This window comes from Pipistrellus hanaki (genome assembly GCF_964339955.1).
Source record: "Pipistrellus hanaki genome assembly, chromosome: 3".
NCBI classification, from domain to species: Eukaryota; Metazoa; Chordata; class Mammalia; order Chiroptera; family Vespertilionidae; genus Pipistrellus; species Pipistrellus hanaki.
Window position 1 is genome coordinate 81,226,527 of NC_140505.1, and position 25,885 is coordinate 81,252,411.

General features: G+C 42.7%; 1 protein-coding gene across 1 annotated transcript in view; it reads right to left on the reverse strand.

Annotated features, from left to right (window-relative positions):
- Nucleotides 1-7,735: 7,735 nt before the first annotated feature.
- The window catches only part of NEK5 (NIMA related kinase 5), a 74,315-nt gene continuing 56,165 nt past the window's right edge, over nt 7,736-25,885 (reverse strand). Inside the window, exons 20-22 of the mRNA XM_084879362.1 lie at nt 25,061-25,210; nt 15,042-15,216; nt 7,736-9,999 (exon numbers count right to left, since the gene is read on the reverse strand). Of these exons, the coding sequence (XP_084735488.1) occupies nt 9,879-9,999; nt 15,042-15,216; nt 25,061-25,210 (446 nt within the window). The 3' untranslated portion in view covers nt 7,736-9,878. The remainder of the gene's footprint in view (nt 10,000-15,041; nt 15,217-25,060; nt 25,211-25,885) is intronic.

The window sequence follows — 25,885 nt, forward strand, 5'->3', positions numbered from 1 at the left end:
TTATGCAAATACTAGAATCACTTATACCCTAAAATTTACCCTACCTCCCACTGTTCCTCTGCTGCCTCTTTTTCCTCTGTCATGCCCTAAATCTAAGGCCTCCTTTGGTGTTGGAGAAGCATCAGTTCTAATGCTCTAGTGCTGTGTACTCGCTTAGACTATATGAATGTTATCGGACACTTAGAAGGGAAGTTAAGGCTTGATATGCCTATAGGTACCATTTAAAGAGTGATCAGTTTGATATTTATCATACATAAATATAATTTATGATCTTTCTAATAAAATGTATTCTAAAAAATATGCAGGTTTGATCAATAGTTTCAATATACAGATGCAACCAAGCCTAAAAGCAGAGAAAAGCAATCACAACTGTCTCTAGAACACCATTATTTAGGTAATGGTGTGTGTAAGATGGGTAAGGTGAATTAGAGGCTGAAGCAGGTTGACAAACCTTGCAGATATGCATATTCTTCACAATGAATGCTTCCTAATTTACAGCAAAGAACTCAAAATCTTAGAATGAATGATAATCAGGCTTGGTGGCTAATACCTAAAGGAGACTTTAGCCAAGCATGTTGTACTTGGAGCAAACTTAATATGCTTATCCTATTATAATAAAAGTCCAGCAACCAAAACGGTGGAATACCAGAATGATCAGAGACCAGAACATCACAGCCACTTGCCCAGGCGAGCCCTGCCCTGCTCCAATCCCTCAGGATAGGTGTTACCTAGTTTGAAATTAATACAATGGTGAGAAAGTTTTCAATATTCCCAACATCATGATATGACCATACTGAGCACTCTCCCTAAAAGGGTAGAATCAATAACTCTATATTCCAAATATAAAAAACAGTCCCTCAAGCATCACCAGGAAAATAAAGGCATAAAGACTGACACATTTCCTAGAGCAGCCAGGCCCGGAGCATCCAGGCCCGGAGCATCCAGGCCTGGAGCAGCAGCAGCCAGGTCCAGAGCAGCCAGGCCCGGAGTGTTGTGGGTTCGAACCCTGGATTCAAAATGAAAGGAAAAAAGGAGCAATGCAGCCAATTCAGGTACCAGAGTGTTAGGTCCGTCATCACAATGGACTCAGAGAAGCTCCTGTGTCCCTTCACCCAAAAGAAGTGAGAGTTGCCCAGACAACAGCAAAGTGGGAAAAGAAAACTGAAGGCTACACAAAGGACTGAGGTGCCAACATGGAGTCATCTGAAGAAATTAAAGGCTGAAGTGGAAGCTACTCCTTTAATCATGTTCCTGCTCATGCTAGCATCTGTTAGCTTCCAGTCTGCTGCAAAGTCTTGTGCAGCAAGTCCAAGGACTCTGAGTAAATCTACACCAGCAACAAAAGAGACTCACTTAGTAGCTAAAAATATGAATATGTCCATAATTCTGATTTCTCATTTTGTTGTTTTGCATTGGCATTGTTGTTATTATTTAATAGCCAGAATTTTACTCTTGACATTCAAGTTTTGAAAATAACATGTATGTAGTTTAGTTTTTGCATTGGCATTGTTTGCAATTTTTTTTTTAAATCAATCTTTATTGTTCATATTATTACAAAGGTTCCTCATTTCTTCCCCCTTCCACCAGGTTCCCACCCCATCCTCCGCCCCCTCCGCACCCCCCATTGTCCTCATCCATAGGTGCACAGTTTATGTTCAGTCTCTTCCTCCCTCCCTTTCCCCAAGAACAGTCAGTCCACTCCCCTCCCATATCGCCAACTCTACTACAATGAACCGCTATTATTGTTCATCAGGTTTTTCAATCTTTTGTTGTTGTTGTTGTTGTTGTTTTAATTAATAAACTTTTACACTTCTAAGAATAAACTTTAAAATCCAATAATTTTATTTTTTTAAAAATATATTTATATTTTATTGATTTTGTACAGAGAGGAAGGGAGAGAGATAGAGAGTTAGAAACATCGATGAGAGAGAGTCATCGATCAGCTGCCTCTTGCACGCCCCCTACTGGGGATATGCCCACAACCAAGGTACATGCCCTTGACCGGAATCAAACCCGGGACCTTTCAGTCCCCAAGCCGATGCTTTATCCATTGAGCCAAACCGGTCCCAGCAAAATCCAATAATTTTAAACCTTGTTTTTTTTCTGCCCTGGGAATTGAGAGCAAACTTGTTTACATGTAAACTTGCCCTTAGGCTATCAAAAGGTCTAGCCATTCAAGTGTAAATGGACACGACACGTTGTATTAAACATAGCTGCTGGTTGGAATTGGATTACCTGTTCTGGGTGGGAAGGGCTTGCCATTCGCTTTCTCCATTAAAATTAAGATGTTAGCTTTAAAACCTCTTTTTGGCAAGAGACCTTAAGCTTTCAGAACTTTAACTTTTTCAGATAGTAAATCAGTTACTTAGCATTTTCTCAAATCGATAATACCTCCACATGCCCAAGGATACACTTCACACAAAAGACATTTCCAAATACATCCACCAACCTCATCCAGGCCCCACCCAAGGCACTCACAGATCAACACCCCAGCGCTATACTAACTCAACACATCCAGATCTAAGCCTTCATCACTTGATTCAGCAGACCCTCAAGTTCCTGCAAAAGTTTCCAGCCATGTCTGAGAGGCAGCCGTGGGGCAGGGGCAGGCGAGGAGTGAGCTGTTCCGGGCCTGGCTGCTCCGGGCCTGGCCTCTGTTGCTCTGGTCCATTCCACAACCAGGTGCTCCGGGTCTGGCCACTGCCGCTCCTGACCTCGCTGCTCCGGACGTGGCTGCTGCTGCTCCGGGCCTGGCCGCACCCGACCCGGCTGCTCTTGGCCTGGCAGCTCCCAGCCTGGCAGCCGCTGCTCCGGGCCTGGCCGCTCCAAGCATGGTTGCTGCTGCTCTGTGCCTGGCTGCTCCCAACCCAGCTGCTCTGGGCCTGGCTGCCCCAGGCCCGGCCGCTCCGAGCCTGGAAGCTCCTGGCCTGGATGCTCCGGGCTTGGCTGCTGATGTTCTGGGCCTGGCTGCTCCCGACCTGGCTGCTCTGGGCCCGGCTGCCCCGGGCCCGGCCACTCCGAGTCTGGCCGCTCCCAGCCTGGATGATCCGGGCTTGGCTGCTGATGTTCTGGGCCTGGCTGCTCCCGACCCGGCTGCTCTGGGCCCGGCTTCTCCGGGCCCGGCCACTCCGGGTCTGGGTGTTCCTGGACTGGCCACCCTGGGCTTGGCCACCTCCGCCTCAGGCCTGGCTGCCACTGCCCCAGGTCTGGCTGCTCCAGGCCTGGCTGTTGTTGCTCTGGTTCTGGCTGCTGCTGCTCTGGGGCCTGGCCGTTGCTGCTCCGGGCCCGGGTGCCACTGCCTTGTGCCTGGGCACTCTAGGCCTGGCCGCTGCCATTCCAACATTGTCCTTTTTTTTTTTTTTTTTTTAAACGCATTTATGTTGCAATGTTGGCTGCTGAGTTGAGTTCTGACTTGGTCTTCGATTTTTCAAGATCTTCTTTATATTCTTTCTTAAGTAATTTAACTATCTTTTGCTCTCACTTGATTTCTTCACATTGCAAACTTCTTCGGTTTCTTCCTCCTTGTCCTAGAAGCTCAGCAGGTTGGCCTGTGGCACCCCTTTGTTCTCCGCGGGCTCCTGCACTGCTTCAGCCTATTGCCGGGGTCGGCACCGCCGCCCAGGAAGCAGCTCCCGGCCTCGGCTCCGTGGCCCGCGCTCAGCGGTCGAAGGCCCAGGGGCACCCCCCGCCCCCGGGGGGCCCCGTAGCCCTGCTCCTTGCTGGTGCCTGGCTGGCCGGTGTCTGGCAGGGGCTCCTGCTCCTCATCGTGTTCCTCCAATCTGGAGCATTTTTTCTCCTTCCCGCTAGGGGCATCTAACATCAGAGTCAACACACTGTCCCCTGCGCGTAATGTGTGCGACTCCAGGGGCTCGCTTTTCGCCGCTCCCCCAGGACTCCACCTCACAGCCACATCTCCCTCTGCTTGAGCCTGGGTCCCCAGGGTCTGGCCTAGAACTGGGGTTCAGAGCAGTCGAAACTGGTGCCCAGCACGGCTGGGGCTCCTGTTTCCTTCCCTCCAGGGCAATCCCGCCTCAGAGTCAACATTCCTTCCCTTGCGCGCAATGTGCGCAACTCCGGGGGTTCGGCCTTTCGCCGCTCTCCCAGGACTCCACCTCACAGCCCTGTCTCCCTCTGCTTGAGCCTGGGTCCCCGGGAATTGGCCTTAAACTGGGGTTCGGGGCGGTCGGGAGTGGGGTTCAGCATCGCCGGAGGTTTTGTTTCTTCCCTCCAGGGCAATCCAGCATCAGAGTCAACATTCAGTCCTCTGCGCGCGACTCCGGGGACTCTGCTTTTCGCTGCTCCCCTGGGATTCCGCCTCACAGCCCCGTCTCCCCCTGCTCGAGCCTGGGTCCCCAGGGACTGGCCCATAACTGGGGCTCAGCGCTGCCGGTTCGGGGGTTCAGCCCAGGCTGGGGGTTTTATTTCCTTCCTGCTAGGGAACGCCAGGCAGGCACCCAGCCTTCTCCTCCTTTCCGGCTGCGACCTCTCTGCACACGCGCGTGCGGGCGCGCACCATGTCTCCGTACCTTAGGCTTTTTCAGCTCCTCTGATTTTCCTTCTGGTTTTCTCTTTCCTTCTTGTTGTAGAATTTTCAGTCAGTCGACTACCTGTAGCTCTGGGCAATGTCCACTCTACATTTTAGTTGTATTCCATTGAAATTGTTGTGTGCTGCTGGGGTTAGGTGTCTACCTGAGCAGCCATCTTGGATCTGCTGTTTGCAATTGTTTTTAATTTTAGAGCCCTATTATTGATGTTTAAATTTTATTTTAATTAGTAAAAAAGGGTGAGATGTAGAGAGCTGCCTGAGAAGGCACAAGGACATTCTTTTAATTCTTATCAGCTGAGCCCGAGGGCACTGGCAGGATCCTCTTATCAGTACTGATTTCTTAATCCATGTGCTTGGAATGAGGAACAAATAGGACCTGGACTCACCCAGGTCTCCATATGCTAAATCTTGTACCAAAAAATAAGGAGCTTACCCAGATTTTGATGACACCTGAAACTCCTTTTGACCTTAAACTCCCCTTTGGAAGCCAATAAAATAATAATAATAATAATAATAATAATAATAATAATAATAATAAAATAAAATGAAAGCTTGGGCTGTGTGTGTCTCTGCCTTTACTGCCTCTGCCCTAATAAAAATGACTGAGTGTAAAAAAAAAAAAAAAAGACCGACACATTTTACAGCTAGAGGAAGCCCGATACATGCATTTCCTACACTACATAATAAAACATTAAGATGCAAATTAACCATCACGTCACTATGCTCACCAGCCAATCAGAGTGAGTATGCAAATAAGCCCAATCAAGATGGCTACAGCCACAGAGCAGGAGGGAGGCTTGGGTTTTCCAGGCAACAGGAAGCCAAACTTTCTGCCTGCCCTTTCTGGCCTAGGCCTCCATTCAATGCTACAAAGTTTCAATTATAAAAGGATAATAAACTCCCACAGAAATGGCTGCCAACCACAGAGTGAGCAGAAGACTTGCCTCCGCTCCAGGCTATAGTTTCAATTGTAGAAGGTAAATAAATTCCAGATACCAGGGCCTCTGCTTGGATCGCCAGGGGTGTGGCCAGCCTGCAAACCACCACAGGCCCCTTGCTCAGGCTGCCCCATGCCCCAAAGGAACCCCCACTCTGATCCAGGAAAACCCTTCAGGGCAAACCAGCTGGCCCCCACCTGTGCACCAGGCCTCTCTCCAATCTAATAAAAGAGCAATATGCAGATTGACCATCATTCCAACACACAATAGCTGCCCCCATGTGGTCAAAGATGGCTGTCCCCATTTGGACACAAGATGGCCAGCAAGGGAGGGCAGTTGGGAGGCACCAGGCCTACAAGGAAGGACAGTTGGAGGCAATCAAATCTGCAGGGGAGTGCAGGTAGGGGTGACCAGGCCAGCAGAGGAGGGAAGTTGGGGGCAAACAGGCTGGCAGAGGAGCAGTTAGGCATCAATCAGGCTTGCAGGCAGAAGTGGTTAGGGGCAATCAGGAAGGCAGGCAGCTGCGCAGTTGGGAGCCAGCAGTCCTGGATTGTGAGAGGGATCCCAGATTGGAGAGGGTGCAGGCTGGGCTGAGGGACAACCCCCTAGCCCAGTGCATAAATTTCTATTACTACAGTACTACAGGGTTTCTAGTAGTTAATAAAGTTACAACAAATGGAAGTACTAAGTAGACCTTACAAGTAATCAGACCAACCCCTCCTCATCTTTGTTTGGCCATACCTCTGCCACGCCCACAAGCCAATCAGGATCAAGTATGCAAATTAACCCAACCAAGATGGCTGTGGCCACAGAGCAAGCAGGAGGCTTAGGTTTCCCTGGCAATGGAGGAAGCCAAGCTTTCCACACACCCTGACCAGCCCAGGCCTCCATTCAAGGCTACAAAGTTTCAATTATAGAAGATAAATAAAAGAGTAATATGCAGATTAACCATCACAACAACACACAAGATGGCTGCCCCATGTGGACACAAGATGGCCAGCAGGGGAGGGCAGTTGGGGGGGACCCAGACCTGCTGGGAAGAGCAGATGCCAGGGGGACCAGGCCTACAGGGGAGGGCAGTTAGGGGTGACCAGGCTAGTAGGGGAGGGCAGTTAGGGGTGACTAGGGCTGCAGGGGAGAGCAGTTAGGGGCAAACAGGCTGGCAGGGAAGCAGTTAGGCATTGATCAAGCTGGCATGGGAGTGGTTAGGGGGGTGATCAGGCTGGCATGCAGAAGTGGTTAGGGGCAGGCAGGCAGGCAGGCAGGCAAGCAGTTGGGAACCAGCAGTTTTGGATTGTGAAAGGGATGTCCAACTGCCCATTTAGGCCCAATCCTACCAGGCAGTCGGACATCCCTCGAGGGGTCCCAGATTGGAGAGGGTGCAGGCTGGGCTGAGGGATTACCCCCCCCCCCTCATGAACGAATTTCATGTACAGGGCCTCTAGTAGTTAATAAAGTTATAACAAATGGAAGTACTAAGCAGACCTTAGAAGTAATCAGACCAACCTCTCCTCATCTTTGTTTTCTTGGTTCAGCAATGTATCAATGTGCAATTGGGTTTTATTTTTATTATAGGGCAGATATTTCTGGCAGAATTCTACCACTTAGAAACAGAACAGCCCTGTCCTGGCTGGTGTTGTTCAGAGATTAGATTGTTGGCTTGCACACCAAAAGGGTTGCAGGTTTGATTTCCAGTCAAGGACACATACCTGGGTTATAGGTTCCACCCCCAGCTCTGATTGGGGTGCATTCGAAAAGCAATCAATTGATGAGTTTTTCACGTCTATATTTCTCTTTCCTCCTCCCTCCTTTACACTCTCTCTAAAAAGTCCATGGAGCCCTTGCCAGTTTTCTCAGTAGATAGTGCATCAGTCTGCAGACCAAAAGGCCCCAGATTCTATTCTAGTGGAGGGCACATACCTTGCTTGTAGGCTCCACCCCATTCCGGCCCTGGGCAAAGTGTGTGCAGAAGGCAACCAATCAATGTGTTTCTCTCATATTAATGTCTCTCTCTGTCTTTCCCTCTCTCTTCCACTCTCCCTAAAAATCAATGAAAAAATATCAATGGAAAAAATAAAACAAGACAAAAAAAATCAATGGAAAAAATATCCTCAGATAAGGATTAAGAAAAAAAGAAATGAACCCTCTATAGAGGCAGATAAATTAACAATATCTATTATGTTCAATACAAGCACATGTTCAATACAAAAATTTGTCCTTTCCTGAAAAAAAGTTTAGTCTTACTGAGGAAATTGTATTAGCATTTATCTACTCATTTAAGAAACATTTCTGGCACTATGCTAAGTACTACATATAAAGAGACCATTATAAGAGTTTATAACCTATACATTTGAAACTAACAGAAAATAATTCAATATGACATAATAAAATGATTATATGCTGTATAATTAAAGGCATGTCTTATTCCCCTCCTTGCTCAATTGCCTTACTCCCATATCAACATCAGCTTCAAACAAGTGTATTCAATATAACAAGAAATTTCAAAATCACAGTTTTATTAAATGGCAGATTCATTATTTTAAATGAGTTTGATTAGCTTTCTATTGCTGTCTTAGCATTACCATAAATCAAGTTAAAACAACGCACATTTATTATCTTACTTAGAGTTCCAAAGTGGGTTCACTGCTAAAATCAAGGTGTTGGCAGAGCTTTGGGGGAGGATCCCTTTCCTTGCCTGTCCCAGTTTCTAGAAGCTGCCTGCTTCCTCTGCTTGTGGCTTTCCCTCTATCTTCAAAGCCAGCAGCATGAGGCCACTTCCCTCTCACACTGCCAACTCTGATTCTACTGTCTCCCTCTTCCATTTGTAAAGACTTATGATACACTAGAGGCCCAGTGCACAAAATTCATGCATGGCTATGATGCCTAGGCCTGGCCCGTGAGCATCTGATGTAGATGGGCAGGTCCCAGCTGACCTTTGTCCTGGGCAGCACCTGGGCCCCTGTGCACCGCTCTGCCTGAGCCACAGCACCTGAGTCCCCACATGGAGATATCGTGAGCATGGCTGCAGGCCAGGGCACAGCCTGGGCCTCTGGCCCACTCAGTGGTGCCACATGGAAGCCGGGTGGGCAGCATGCTCTCTCCCAGCCGACCGCATAGACCGGCTCCTGTGCAAACCCCCGGGGAGCCCAACCAGCCCCTGAGGTCCCGGTGGCTGCAGCCTGGCTCACCCGAAAGAGGCCACACGGGTGCAGGGTGAGCTCCTCGTGGGCACCCAGCACCTGAGTGCGGGGGCTTCCCCAGCTCACGAGCCCTGGCATCCCAGGGGAGGGTAACAGGGGAAATGAGAGTGAGTTCAGTGGGCACCCTGCATCCTCACCGCACCTCCTCTGTCACCCCCACCCTCAGATAGCCAGCACTGTGGGAGGTTGGTTGCTGCCACTCCCAGTTTCCCGTCCCAGCCCCATCAGGTGATCAGGGCTGGCAGCTGCTGGTCACCATCTGCAGGGCAATGGGTTGGGGCCAGGTCCCCAACTCAGCTCCCTCAGAGCCTGGGAGCCGGATGGAAGCCCCACCCCCTGCCACCACCACTGGTCACTGTTTGCAGGGCCATGGGCACCTGCCTTGGCCTGGCACCACCTGCTCACCTGCTCCACCATCCCGCCTTGGTCTCGCTCTTGTCGGGGCCCAATCAGGCTGGCAGCGCCTCCACTGCCACCTGCTGCCAGCGCTGTGTTGCTGACACCTGCCATGTTCCTCGCCGCCCCCTGGTGGTCAGCGCACATCACAGTGAGCCGTCAAATTTTCTGTCTCCCAGTTAAACTCCTGGTCAATCGACTGCCCAAGGGGACAATTAGGCTTTTATTATATAGGATTGGGCACACCTGGATAATCCAAGAAAACCTTCCTACTTTAAGGTCAGCTCATTAGCAACTTTAATTCCATCTGCAACTTTAATTTCCTTTTGTATTTAACATAATATATTCACATTTGGGAAGGGGGTAAGCACATTACTCTGCCTACCCCATATATTATCTGCAAGATTTCTAAATAGAAATTTAAAAATAAAAATATTAGTTTCTACACTCAAAAAATTCTACTGTTCACATTTAGAGACAAAAATTAGTAAATTCTTGGGATTACTGGGAAAGCCTTAAAATAAACTAGAGACCCGATGCACAGAATTCGTGCAAGAGGCTCTGCCCTCGCAGCTGCGGTGGCTTGCCTCAGCCCTCACAGCCCTGGCTTCATCTGAAAGGTCATCCAGAAGGACATCCAGAAGGTCGTTTAGCTGTCTGGTCTAATTAGCATATTACACTTTAATTATTATAGATAAATATACACTTGTATATTTTGACTGGTTGTTGATGTTCCTTGGTACCATTAGATGGAGTAGAAATATTTTCCAAACCTTCATTTAATTCTGCATATTTCTCCTAAGTGTCCTCAGAGGAACCGGAAACCTCTTCTTTGTTCCCCTCCTCTTTGGAAGTAGTGAGTTTTCCCAGTGATTCTACTACTTCATTTCTCAATTCATCTTCAGATTCTTCAAAATTTCTGAAATAATAAATAGTAAAAATCAACTTCATGATATCAAAACGTTGAAGAATACATATGGAAATTAGCTTCCCTTCTCATACTCCACCCCTACGTGAGCAAGTTGCATTTTCACCCAGTTAATAAATTATTTAGCATACCAGTCTGATTTTTCTAAGAAAGATAACCAACATTAAGAGAATATTATTCTGTTTAATTGAACTTGTGTTCAATAACTTATCGCATTTATTAATACCCATCTAATGTGTAAAAAGGGAGGTGAGAAGACACCCCAAAAAAACCATATATTGAGCCTTTACTATATATGCCAGTCACTGACCTAGAGCATTTCACACATACTCTGTTTCATTTTATATTAATAGCTTTATAATACCCTGAAAATGGAAGCAGCCCTGGCTGGTTTGTCTCAGTGGATAGATCATCAGTACTGGACTGAAAGGTCCCAGGTTCGATTCCAGTCAAAGGCCTTGGTTGGAGCTCGATCCCCTGCCCTGGTCAGGGCATGTGTGGGAGGCAACCAATCAATATGCCTCTCTCACATTGACATTCTCTCTCTGTCTCTCCCTCTCCCTTCCACTCTCTAAAAATCAATGGAAAATATCCACAGGTGAGGATTTACAAAAAAAGTAAATAAAACTGGAAGCAATCCAAATGTCCATCAACAGGCAAATGTGTAAATCAATTGTGGTATACCCATTAATAGATTACTATGTATATATATATATAAAGAGCCAGGTTCTGTAATGTCCAAAATGACCGAAGGCTTGATTGAACACCAGAAGTCAGTCTTGCAGTTAGTGCTGGGTCACCATGGCAACCCAGCACTAACTGCCACACTGTAGGAGCCTCATCAACCCAGCACTGTCTGCCAAGGGGGCTGTGATCAGGCCCGAAGAGAAAAGCAGTGGCAGTCAGTGCTGGATTGGCATCTCAGAAGTCAGTCCTACAGTTAGTGAACATAAGGTCAATTAATGTCTCTTTGAGAGAAATTGAGAATATAAAGTACAGTGTAGAGCAATTACTTATATTGTTTTACATAAAACTCTTTTCAACTAAGATATTTTCCTTTATTTAAAATATATCTTTATTGTTAAAAGTGTTACAGATGTCCCTTTGTTTTAGTTTTTTTTATTTTCCCATTGATCTCTTCCACCCTGTACCCACCCCTCCCAGCTCTCAAGAGAGAGCTGAAGTTGCTGCATGAATACTGGATTCTGGCTTGAAGCCAAAGTACAACTCATGAGATAAGTTAGTCATCCTATCTAATAAAAGCATAATATGCAAGTTGACCATGCCACAATCCACACCCACCAGCCAATCAGTAGCGAGTATGCAAGTTAACCCAACCAAAATGGCTTCAGCCAGGGAGAGAGCAGGAGGCTTGGGTTTCCCCAGCAACGGAGGAAGCCAAACTTTCCACCTGCCCTGGTTGGCCAAGGTCTTTGCTCAAGGCTACAAAGTTTCAATTATGGAAGATAAATAAATCCCAGCAAAAATGGCTGCAACCATGGAGCAAGCAGGAGGCTTTCCTCTGCTCAAGGCTACAAGTTTCAATTATAGAAGATAAATAAACCCCAGATACCAGAGTTGCAGGGAAGGCGTGGTTGGCCTAAAAACCACCACAGGCCCCTTACCCAGGCTGCCCCACGCCCCAAGGGAACCCCCACCCTGATCTGGGACACCATTCAAGGCAAACCAGCCAGCCCCCGCTCATGCACCAGACTGCTATCCTATATAATCCTAATAAAAGAATGATATGCAAATTGACCATTGCTCTAACACACAAGATAACTGCCCCCATGTGGACATGAGATGGCCACCACACAAGATGGCCAGCAGGGGAGGGCAGTTGGGAGGGACCAGGTGTGCAATGAGGGCAGTTGTTGGCAATCAGGCCAGCAGGGAAGGGCAGTTAGGAGGGACCAGGCCTGCAAGGGAGGGCGATTGGGGGCAATCAAGCCTGCAGGGGAGGGCAGTTAGGAGTGACCAGGATGGCAGAGGAGGGAAATTGGGGCAAACAAGCCTGCAGGGAAGGGCAGTTGGTGGGGACCCAGATCTGCAGGGGAGAGCAGTTGGGGGTGACCAGGCCTGCAGGGGAGGGAAGTTAGGGGTGGCCAGGCCTGCAGGCAAGGGCAGTTAGGGGTGACCAGGCTACAGGGAAGGGCAGTTAGGGGTAAATAGGCTGGCAGGGGAGCAGTTAGGCATCAATCAGAGTGGCAAGGGAATGGTTAGGGGGTGATCAGGCTGGCAGGCAGAAGGGGTTAGGGGCAATCAGAAAGGCAGGCAGGCGAGCAGTTGGGAGCCAGCAGTCCTGGATTGTGAGAGGGATCCCAGATTGGATAGGGTACTGGCTGGGCTGAGGGACAACACCCCCCACCCATGCATGAATTTTGTGCACTGGGCCTCTAGTTATAACAAAAGGTTCCTTTCACTAAAGAGATAATATGGTTCTCAATACTTATATACATAATAGAACAGTGTGGGGATTCAGAATGAGCCTCCCCAAGATGTGTCTCAGTGGTATGCAGATTTTTGAGCTAAGAACAATTTTAGCTTTAGGCTCAATTGAAAATTCTGCCCCTCCCTTTAAACTACTTAAAAAATTGAATTAGAGTTCTTGCTCATAATAAGTCATTATCCTATATAATAAAAGGCTAATATGCAAATAGACCAAACAACAGAATGACCAGTCACTATTACATGCACTGACCACCAGAGGGCAGATGCTCAATGTAGGAGCCAGGCTCATGGCTGGCTAGCACAATAGCGATAGTGGGAGCATCTCCCACCTCTGCGGCAGTGCTAAGGATGTCCAACTGATGGCTTAGGCCTGCCTCCAATGGGGAGAGAGCCTAATCCAGGGGTACTCAAACTTTTTAAAGTGGGGGCCAGATCACGGTCCCTCAGAGAGCTGGAGGGCCGGACTATATGAACTACTAATTCCTACTGTAACACCTTGGCTGCGCTCACTGCCCAAAAAACCTGGCGGGCCGGATCAGACTCCCCTGGGGGCTGCATGTGGCCCGCGGGCCGTAGTTTGAAGACCCCTGGCCTAAACCATCAGTTGGACATCCCCTGAGGGCTCCCCCACTGCAAGAGGGTGCAGTCCAGGCTGAGGGACCTCCCCCTCCGAGTGCATGAATTTCATGCAGCAGGCCTCTGGTTTAGCAATAAAAAGAAGGAGCTATTGAAATATTCAACAACAAGGATGAATCTCAAAATTATTCTCTTTAAAACTGTTCTCAAACAGTAGGATTTCTTGGAAGATTAAGGGTGTTGTCATTCAGTAGTCTAAGAAAAAGCCCAAGATTGAGTATGGCTTATCTCAAAATGACTGTGGCTCTGGCCTTTGTCTAATGAAGTGAATCCCAGTAAGATTTGCAGAGACCCACAAGATTTCTTTAAAAAAACAAAAAAAAAGAATATATATATATATATATATATATATATATATATGGGGGGGGGGCAGGCACTTCCATGTGTTGGTGGAGGTGCTCATCAATGTAGCCTCCATGAAGGGCAATTTGACAATATCCAATTTCAATTATACATACTCTTGACCTGATACTTTGCTGTTCTGGGAATTTAAAATATATTAAATTACAAGATACACTGTTAAGGAAAAAAGAGGAAGTTTCACAATAATATGTACACTATGAAACTGTGTATATATAAAGAAAAAAAATATATATATATATGATACATATTCACTTACATTTTAATAGAATTACGCAGGAGAAGTATGCACAGAAGATTAGGTTAGTGACTCTGGAAGAGGAATTGTGTTGCAGAGGTAGAGACAGCAGGCAGACTATGAAAAGAGTTACCTTTTGAATTTGGAACCACATGAATATTTTACATATTTTAAAAGTAAATTATGCACTAGCAGGTTTTGCTCAGTGGATAAAGCATCGGCCCTTGGACGGAAGGGTGCTGGGTTCGATTCCAGTAAAAGGCATGTACCTTGGTTGCAGGTTCCCCGGCTCTGGTTGGGGTGCATGTGGGAGGTAGCCAATTGATGTGACTCTCTCACATCGATGTTTCTCTCTCACCCTCTTTTTCTCCCTTCCACTCTCTCTAAAAATCAATGGAAAAAAATATCCTTGGGTGATGATTCACAACAAAGAGGTAAATTATAATACAGTTTTAAAAATTAAAAGAACTCCAAATTTTAGAATAAGAGAGTTTGGTAAAGTTACAGCATACAACATCAGTAGTAGTGTATACACTAGCAATAGCCAAATTGAAAACACAGGAGAAAAATTACCCCATTAATAATGGCAACAACATCAAAAATTAAGTGACACCTGAACAATGAAGAAAATACAAAAATACTGAAGAATATTTTAAAAAAGACATAACAGATGGAGAGCTATATTATGCTCATAGGTGCTAAGATCTATAATCATAAAGGTGTCAACTCCCATAAATTACCAAATGTAATGTCATCCTTTTTTTTTTTTTTAAATATATTTTATTGATTTTTTACAGAGAGAAAGGGTGAGGGACAGAGAGTTAGAAACATCGATGAGAGAGAAACATCAGCTGCCTCCTGTACATTCCCCACAGGGGATGTGCCCACAACCAAAGTACATGCCCTTGACTGGAATCGAAACTGGGACCCTTGAGTCCGCAGGCAGACACTCTAACCACTGAGCCAAACCAGCCAGGGTGTAATGTCATTCTTATCAGAATCCCAACAATGTTTTTCATGACACTTTACAAGAGAATGCAAAGATGTATATATTGAATAAAAGGCAACAATGGCTAAGGTAAGTTTAAGGAAAAAGATGTGGAGACCACAAGGTGAGACTAGCCCAACCAAATATCAAAAGGTATGATAAAGCCACAGTAATTAAGACAGAACTTAATATAGAGATAGGGGACAATGCCATTGGAAACAAATAGAGAGCCCACAAACAAACCTATATACATAGTAAAGCCAGGCCTCCTTAGCTAGGTTTCTAAGGCTATCTTCTATGTATCTACAACAGTATTTCCACTTTCTACTTTCATTTAGGCATCTGGATATGACTACTTACATATCATCATCATCATCATCATCATCAATATCATCATCATCATCATCATCATCATTATCATCATCATCATCATCATGAGATCTTGGTTCTGGTAGTTCCTTATCTACTTCAATGCCAGAGGCCATTTCCACCTTCTCTTCCTTTTCTTTAGGAAGCCATTGTTTTAATGTTCCCACTGGTAAAGAAATGGCAGGGAGATTAAAGCATCCAGTCAATACACCTGTACCAAAAACCATATAATGAACATCAAACATAATGTCAAAATCTCTTAAAGGTTTTAAAACAAATAATACAGGGATAACAACTGTCACCCCAACTATTTTCAGCATTGTACTGAAGCCAGTAGGCACCACAATAAAACATGAAAAAGTGAGAGGAAAAAGGATCAGTGATAAAGAGAAAATACTCCCCACTTCGGGAGTAGATGTTTTGATTGTATAAAATATGTTTTAATCATGTGTTGTAACAACTTAAGAATTGCCAACATTATTGGCCCACCCTATTCTTCACTGTTTCTAGAAAATTAGTCTTCAGCTCATTGTTAGCTTTAATCATTAATGTCTGCAAAAAAAACTCAAAACACAATACACACACAACTTCATCTTTTCTGGTGGATATGGTGATTTATTGTTGTTATTTTAAATGTAACTTTTTTTCTCTTGGAAAAATTATCAGACTAGTACAATATTTTGTTTCCTTGACAATGTAGCATCTCCTCAACAATTCTGTAAGACTTATTTTTATACCCCAATAGTAAGGAAAATGTTGCCAATAAAAAGACATGTTTTCTTACCCTTAAAACCTCTTTTAGTAATTTCTAAGCATATATTTTTTTATCTTATATTACTTTTTAGACTCATAAAAAGGAAAATATAAGTAAAACAAATTGGATACGGTATAACTAAAATTCTTCACAGTCAGAGTCTTACTTCTCTGAATTATTTGTTCTTTTACATATCAGTTAAACTTTTTTGGATCCTGACTCAAAGAGACCATAATAAAACAATGAGACAAAGAATTTTTTATAATACATTTAATTACAGAGAGGGATAGAGAATTAGAAACATCTATGAGTGTGTCTCCTGCACTCTCCCTATTGGGTATGTGCCCGCAATCAAGGTACATGCCCATGAGTCCGCAGGCCTACGCTCTAGCCACTGAGCCAAACCAGTTAGGGCTGATATTTGTAGTTTTTAATGGTAAAAAAAATAATAATAATAAATAACATAAATTTGCCCACTCAATTTTTAAGTTAACAGTATGGTATTATTAAATATGGGCATATTGTACCATCTTGCATGACTGACATTTATTCCCATTGAACATCCCCTTCAGCCCTTGGAAACCACCATTCTACTTTCTGTTTCCATGAATTTGACTATTTCAGATACCTCATATAAGTGGGATCATGCAGTTTTTGTCTTTTTGTGATTAACATATTTCACTTAGTTTCCTCCTGTTTCATCCATGTTGTAGCATATGATGAATTTTTTAAAGCGGAATAACATTCTGTGATGCATATACACCACACTTTTTTAACCATGTATCCATTCCGATTGCTTCCACATCGTGGTTATTATGAATAATGCTACAGTGGACATGGGTGTGCAAAAATATCTCTTTGAGGTCTACTTTTCAAATTTTTTGGATATATACCCCAAAGAAGAATTGCTGGATCATCTGGTATTTGTTTATTATTTTTTAGGAACCTCCAAACTATTTTCTATAATGGCTGCACTTTTATTTATTTATTTATTTATTTATTTATTTATTTATTTTGGAGGGGTACCAAATTACCTTATTTGAAGGGAAGGTACAAATGAAAGAATGTAAGTGGATGAGTTGGTACAACTCATAGCAAATGTAAAGGTAACTCCAACATGCAGGTACTGCTTTGGTGACCTCGTAAGTCACCCCCTAGGCTGAGGGAAATCAGCCTAAGGCTTAACTCTCATCACTGTCTCCCAGGGTATGCTTGTCAAAGAGATACTGGGCTGTGCCAAATTGGGGGGGGAGGGAGAAAGCCTCTTGCACAAGTTGGTTTTCACCTCCCCATTCAGGTAATGAGTCTCATTGAAGACATACAAATAGGAGTCGTTTTTGACAGTGGCCAGTTTGTGCAATTCCATTCTAATTCACACTTTTCCCAAGTGCAATGCGCATTCCGTTGCATTTAGCCCATTCTCCCAGTCTTCATGATTTGGTTTCTTGATATCCTGAAGGAAGATTCCATCACCTCTTTGGATCTGCAGCTTCATCAGTTTTTCAGCATATTCCCCCTTTCATGAGATTGGTAAAGAACATATTTGACAAAGATCTTTAAAGCCACATATTCGCGGTCAAAGTAGTAAGACATGGGCAGGTAGATGTAGGAAGCACAGAGTTCCAGGTTGAACTGGTGGTTGCTGGAGGCCTCTTGATCCTGGTGGTAGTTCTGGTGCACCTGTGAGGGGACGCCTGGCTGAGGAGAGGCAGCAGCAGAGGCAGCAGCAGAGGTGGCAGCTGAGAGCACTGGGACAGTGGCCTGGGGCTCTTGCGACATCAGAGGGCACTGTGAGGAGGCTGGATATGAGTGGCTGGCTGGGATGGAGGAAGAATACCAAGCACTGTTGAAGCAGAAAACTCCAGCAACTCTTGGTGAAGACTGTATGGCTGTACTATTTTACAATTTCACCAACACTATGTACATCGGTTTCCAATTATTCTTCTACATCCTTGCCAATCATAGTTACAGTACCAGAGGCCTGATGCATGTGATTCACGCGAGAGCCGGCCTTCCTTCCCCCAGTAGCCAGCACCGGCTTCCCTCTGGCACCAGAGACCTGGCTTCCCTTGCAGCCCTGGCTTCCTCCGGAAGGTCGTCTGAAATAACATCTGGAAGGACATCTGGCCTAATTAGCATATTATGCTTTTATTATTATAGATGTTTTTTATAGTAGCCATCTGAGTGGGTGTTAATATCAGTTAGTGGTTTTGACTTAAAATTCCCTGATAATTAGTGATGTTAAGCATCTTTTCATATTCTTGTCATTGATGTCTGTTGTTGTTGTTTTTTCTATCTAATTTCAACCTTGTTGCAATCAAGAGCACTATTGAGACAGATTTTCTTTTTAAAAATCCATACAAAAAAACTAAAGGAATTCACAAAAAAATTGAAAGTGCTGGTTTTTTACCTGGTTTTAAAATATTGTAGGACTACTTTTAACTACAGCTTTGGGAATTTTGTTAAGTATGTCTACATTAGTTAAAGCCACATCTTCATGGTCAAAGTAGTAGACATGGGCAGGAAGATGTTGCAAGCATAGAGTTTCAGGTTGATCTGGTGGTTGCAGAATAATAAACCATTATATAACTTAGTGGTTTATATTTAGGTTACAATTCTGCAGGCTGGGTTCAACTAGTTGGCTCTTCTGGTATCAGCTGGGCACATTCATGCATCTGTGAGGTCAGCTGGAGGCTGGCCAGTCTACTATGGCCTCACTCAGATAGCTTGTTCCCCTGTTCTACATGGTCTCTCAACCCAAGCTAGTTGAGAGCTAGACAGGCTTCCAAAAGGAAAGAACATAAGTTCCTTGAATACTTAGACTTGGTGCACCACCACTTCCGTTGCATTCTACTTATCGAAGAAAATCACAAGGCCAGTTGAGATTCAAAGGAGGGGGGAGGGGAGGTTAATGATGGAGGAGCTGCAAAGTCCTATTGCAAAAACCATGGATACAGGGAAGAATTATGGATTATGCTTATTTTTGTAATCTACTACATCTATCACTTCTCTCCTCCCCTTCGTGCAGTCCACACCATCTGATTCCAAAGGGTCAAACGAGTGTTTCATTTTAGTCTCCATGAAAGCAAATTGCTACCCACTGATACCCACTGTACAAGTTTAAATGTTCACTGAAGTCCAGACAATAATATGTCAGAACTATTGCCTGGCCAACAATAACTATAAAAACACCATTGACTGAATGATGTATCCTAATATCAGAAAAATTAAAAGGAAAAAGAGGATGAATGTGCATCTCAGAATTGGTGAATTTAAGGAAACTGAGGCACAGAAGAGTTAGGTGACTGACCTAAGATCACATGGTAATTAGTTGGAACCTGCATCAGAACCAGTATTCTGCCAAAACCGGTTTGGGTCAGTGGATACAGCGTCGACCTGCGGAATGAAAGGTCCCAGGTTTGATTCCGGTCAAGGGCATGTACCTTGGTTGTGGGCACATCCCCAGTAGGAGTTGTGCAAGAGGCAGCTGATTGATGATTCTCTCTCATCAATGTTTCTAACTCTCTCTCCCTCTCTCTTCCTCTCTGTAAAAAATCAATAAAAAATATATATATATATCTGTATATATATATATATGTGTGTGTGTTATCTTTAAAAAAAAAAAAAAAAAAAAACACCAGTATTTTTGGCCACTATTTTAAAAGCTGTAAGTTATTAAGCACCTACTCAAACAGGCAATTTGCCAGACACTTTACAAACAACATCCTTTGAAGTTGGTACCATCTTAATTCTGATTTTACAAAGGAGGACAATGAAGAAAGATTGGTTATTTTATTGGAAATATCAGTGCCAGAAATTATACCAGATCTGTCTAGATATAGAACTCATTATTAAACATTATTCAATGCTGTCTGACAATATACTGCAGATAGAATCAGGAACTCACTACAGACTGATTCATTTGCCTCTCAGCATAACCATTATGGCTTGTTGCAATTTAGGTTCTTACACGGGTATTTCTTAGATAACATGATCTCACACATCTAGAGGAAATTATGAACAACATAAACAAACCCAGAGAAAGAGAAGCAGCGATCAGACTCTCAAACCTCAGAGGGAAAGGAAGGGAGGATGGGGGAAGGGGAAGAGATCAACCAAAGGACTTGTGTGCATAGATATGGGCCTGGCCAGTGGCCATGGAAAATGAGGGGTGGGGGGGGGGCATATCTAGGGAGGGGTTTGGAATGGGAATGGGGGAATAAGGACAATTATGTGAGACCATAATCAATAAAATAAAAATTAATTAATTAATTAATTAATTAATTTTAAAAAATAACCTTTAAGTATTCCAAATGAAAATGTAAGTGTTTACATTTTTTTTGCTTTGTTTCCTCTTCATTAGCACAATATACCCTTGAAACATTTTAACCAAGGAAATTTATACTATTATAGTAAAAAATTTCTAAAAGAAAAATCAAACAATGATACAGGTCTAGGCAATTATATTTATGTATCAATAAAGAAGAAATAACCTAGGAATGGATCCAAAAATATATAAGGATAAAGTAAAATGGATTTGAGCCAATATGAAAATCATTAGTCAATAAGTATAATAGTTTTGGAAAGTTAGAAATTTGGATAAAAAATTAAAGTTAATTCCTACATCATACTATCTACCAATACAAATCAGTCATGAAAAAAAGGGTGGGGAGAGAGAGCTGTGCTAATTTAAAAGAGACTTGAGTAAAATGTTAATCACATGAAATATTGTCTCTTGAGAAGATACTGCTTTGGACTATCAGATGTAAAAAAACATTTCTGAGAAAATAGAATGAATGTATTAAATGAGGTAAAAATTTATTGATATAAGGTTTTATGGCCCAACTTTGAAAAATACTGGTAAATGTTACAGGTGTATTTTCTGCCACAGTAATGTTCTAAATATGTCTATCATGTCAAGTTCATTAATTCTGTTGTTCAAATCTTCTACATACTGCCCTGGCTGAGTAGCAAGGGTGGTTAGAGCATCTTCAAGATTACGGGTTTGATTCCCAGTTAGGGCACATACAAGAATCAACAAATGAATGTATAAATATGTGGAACAACAACAACAAAAGTGGAACAACAAGTCGATGTTTCTCTCTATATTTATCTCTCTAAAATCAATCAATCAATATTTTTTAAAATCTTCTATATCCTAAAACGTTTTGTCTGTTCAATCACTAATGAAAAAGACATGCTATTATACATTTATCCACTAAGAGATGGATTTGTCTATTTTTTATTAGATCTATTGATTTTTGCTTTATATGTTTGACACTGTGTTAATAGGTATATACAAATTTAAGATCATTATTTTTATGATGTATTGACACTTATTTAATTATAAAAAGTTGTTCTTTTTAAAATATATTTTTATTAATTTCAGAGAGGAAGGCAGAGGGAGAGAGAGATAGAAACATCAATGATGAGAAAGAATCATCATTCGGCAGCCTCCTGCATGCCCCCTACTGAGAATCAAGCCCACAACCCAGGCATGTGCCCTTGATCAGAATTGAACCTAGGACCGTTCAATCTGTAGGCCAAAACTCTATCTACTAACCCAATCCATCTAGGGCTGAAAAGCTGTTCTCTATATATTACCTTCAATGAATTTTTCTTTTAGCTAACATTTGCATGTTATATTTTTTCTATTTACCTTCCACCATAATTTCCCTACTCAGCTTGATAGTAATACTAATATTGGCAAGCACATGCCTTAACATAGACAGACAGATAGAGAGATAGATAGATAGATAGATAGATAGATAGATAGATAGATAGAGAGAGAGTAATATGCTAAAAGTGTTCTATGGCTGTGTGTTCATTCACTATGGTTACCTAAGTTCCAGGCACTATATCAGACACTAGGGGTGGAGAGGCGAAATGGGGTGGTGAAAGATTGTGCACACATTCCAGATCAGGTGACTGGAGAGGCTGAGCCACTGGGCCCTATAGGACACCTACTACACAAGGCCACTCTACCAATTCCAAGAGACATACCAGCTCTGTGTCATACATAGAAACAAACACAGGGAAGCATCCAAAATGTGGAGATAAAGAAACATGTCAAAATGGAAGCAAGCAAACTACTGGATACAGAGTTCAAAGCCATGCTTAGAAGGTTACTCAAAGATCTTAGTGAGAATGTCAAAGACATGAAAAGGACCAGTCAGAAATTAAGCATACACTAAGTAAAATAAAGAATAATTTATAGGGATTCAGCAATAGAATAGAGGATTCCGAGAATCAAATCAACTATTTAGAATATGAGGAAGCAAAAAACACCCAATCCAAAGAGCAAAAAGAAAAAAGAATCCAAAAATATGAAGATAGTATAAAGAGCCTCTGGAACAACTTCAAGGGTATCAAATTATGAGGGTGCTAGAAGGAGAAGAGACAGAGCAAGAACTTGAAAACCTACTTGAAGAAATGACTGGAAACTTCTCCTACCTGGTGAAAGAAATAGACTTATAAGTCCAGGAAGCACAGAGAGTCCAGTCCGAAACAAGAGGAACCCAAAGAGGCCGACACCAAGACACATAATTAAAATGCCAAGGTTAAAGACAAAGAGAGAATCGAGAAAAGCAGTTAGTTACCTAAAAGAGAGCTCCCATATGACTGTCAGCTGATTTCACAACAGAAAGTTTGCAGGCCAGAAGGGAGTGGCAAGAAATATTCAGTGATGAATAGCAAGAACCTACAACCAAGATTACTCTACTCAGCAAAGCTCTCATTTAGAATTGAGGATAAGATAAAGAGCTTCACAGACAAGAAAAAGTTAAAGGAATCACCACTACCAAAATAGTTACATGAAATGTTGAAGGGTATTCTTTAAGAAGAGGAAGAAGAAGGAAGAGGAAGAAGAGGAGGAGGAGAAAGAAGAGAAGTGATAAAAAAAATATGAATAATAAAATAGCAATAAATACATATCTATCAACAATTGAGTCTAAAAATCAAAATAAACAAACAAGAAATCTAATGAACAAAATAAACTGGTAAATGACTATAATCAGAGGCATGGAAGCATGGGACTGACTGAGGAACCTCAGAGGAAATGGGACAGTGCCAGCGGGAAGAGATTAACCAAGATTTTACCTATGGACACAACAATAAGATGGCGAAGGCCTGGGGCAGGGCGAGAACCAGGTGGAGGGGAACAAAGGGGAGAAAAAAGGGGACATCAGTAATACTTGCAACAATAAAGATTTACCAAAAAAAATCTATATTCCAAACCCTTTCACAGGCCTATCAGGTGATTGATGGGAAAGTAGGAGGGAAGGGTAACTGACAATAAAGCAAAATGACACACATTTATTTTTTTTAATGTAAAATACAATGACTGAAAAGAAATTTCAGTAATCCTATCACTCTGAAAAGCATGTGTTTTTTTTTTTTGTTTTTTTCCTGCCAGCCATTTTTTCTAGGCGTGTATGTAACAAATAAATAAGTAAATTGTAAAAAGGAAAAGAAAAAAAAAAAACACACACATAATGACTGAAATGGGCACAAGGTTGCATCAGAGTGCAATCTTACATGGGAGATTATTTTGGCAAAAGGAGGGAGGAGTATTTGCTAATAGAGAAGTGCTAGTAGCTTTGGCATTGGGAGGGGCCTTCTCATCTTTAAGGTGCTCAGTGTCTGCAGAGCCTGAATTCTAGCCTGAGGTAAGGGGGTATATATTGTAGGATTTTAAGTTGAGATGTGATCCATTTCAGGAGGATTATCTGGCAGGAAGCAAGAAAAGATGACAAGGGACAAGGAGCCAGGATTCCTGCATGGACAGGAAAGATGAGAGAAGGCCAACAGAGTTAGAGGCTGAAGGAGCAAAGCAGAGCCAGATTGGGGGTGATGTCAGCAGGTTATAGAAGAAAACACCTGCATTTTGCTCTGCCACCTTTGGAGCAAGTTCCTATTTCTAAGCCTACTTGTTAGATGAATTGCTCGTGTATGCCTAATGTAAAACTGTCCATGGGAAAATATAACAAGTCATGCATTAATTTTGCATGATACGTCAAAAGAAGAGTTTTCTGTAATTCTCTCTAAGAATCATAGAGGAAGACATAAGAAGAGACATCATAGCCACCACGGATGTCTCCATCCCAGTGCCATGAAAAATGGGAAGCATCCCTCCACTGGCCGGAGGCCCGAGCCAAGCCCGGTCTGCTCAATACTTCCTCTGGCCACCTCCAGCCTATCCTTAGAGACAAGCTTTATCCCAGGCCATGTGGGAAGGGAGTAGATAAGCAGATAATTAAAATGCAGTTTGTAGTTTGAAAGCACTACTCTTTCTTCTCTTCAGTTTCAAACAGCAGTGTGTCATAATACCATAATGCCAACTCCTATATTTTAGTCAAACAGGTTCTCTCAGTCTCCAACACAGGCCTGTGTCCCCACCTGCAGTGTCCCCTTTTCTTGTCTCATTCACATCTTGTGTTTAAGATCTCACTTTTCACATAGATTTCACCAAGACTGAAATCTGGGTTTCACAAGCTGGCAGATCCACTCTTCATGAATGATCGGGTAGCTTGCATTAAACTTAGAGTTGTATATACTTCTGTATTGGTCTCTAACTTTGTGAGCATTTACCAGCCTCGGTTACTATCTGGTTTGTTTCTAGGCCTCCTTGCAGCCACAAGCTTGCATCTCTGCAACACCCGGTCCCACCTGTGCAGAGGCCCCTTGTTTGATACCTTCCTGCCCCCAATGACTTCTCTTTTAACAGTTTATACCTGCATACCTGATAGAAGGGAGATTCCCATTGTGATGGGAATTCCCTCAAACTTTAGAAAATGATGGTTGGTTTCCCTTAAATTAAACACGAGCATAATCTTGCTAAATATTGGAGGCAAAAACCCAAAAGCCAAAACATTATACATATTAAGATGTATTTTTATTGCCCATAAAATCATAATTTGAATCCAGTAAATAGCTGTCAGAAATAAACTGACTCAGTTTAAAGTTAATCAATACTATCCCATCATCTACAAAGCCGATGATAGGCTACCTTACTTAACTTTTCATCACTCGTCAACTGATCACATTAAACAAAATTACCCCACTCTTATCAGAGTTCAGGTCTTTTGTTCTTGGCATTTGGAACAGACTTGTACAAAGCAAATCAGCTTCTGAAAAGGCTGAGAGCCTCCCAGCTCTTTCTCCAAGCTAAAGGTTCTTTTATCCCCCTTCTGCATTTACAAGTCTTTGACAGACTTCCCCAGGGGACTGGTTATGTTCTTAAAAATAAAATACATACCAAACTCTCCTTCTTTAGCAGAAAATGAGCTACTTGTTAGATGTGCTGCTGCCAAAAGACCCAGTAAAGTGTCTGGAGCTTCCTGCCGCCACCGTTTCCTATTTTCTGGAATGCCACTGGCCACCATCACTTGGCCGTCTAAAGAGGAGGCTGTTATTAAAAAGAAAAAATGCTTCTTCATTCGCGTTTTTATAAAATCACAGAATGTTGTTAGAACCTTGGAGGCAACCTCATCCCATCACTCATCTTATTAGTAAGAAAACTGAGGTACAGAAAAGTTTAGTCACCTTTGTCACATAGATGGTGGGTAGGAGAGTCACTTTTTGCTCTATTCTATTTGCTTATTTTAAATAAGATTTCCCTCTTATTGAATCATTGACTTAGAATGGATGAAATTGTATATTTGCAAGCTTTTTCTTGACAGATTGATGTATTCAGTATTTTGTAATAGTATAAATATATCAATTCATAGACTTATAATTACTAATTTCAGTGATATACTTACATACTTTAACTTATAACATGATTATACATTTTAGCTCCTCCCTAGCCCCAAGAACATAGGAAATAAGTAATAAAAATTTTTACCACCTAAAAGGTAACATCTGGATGTTGCTGTAAGCCAAGGAAAGACTATGCCAGAGCTCAAATGTAAATGAGGAATTTAGATTGAAAGTTTCATCAGATATTAAACACTCCTAACATTTAAATAACACATTGGTTTACAAAGCAATTTTAAATGTTATCTTTGCACTGTTAACTCTCTAAACCTTGTGGGATAACTATAATTTTAATTTCAAGTTTATTGATTAAAAATAAAAAACA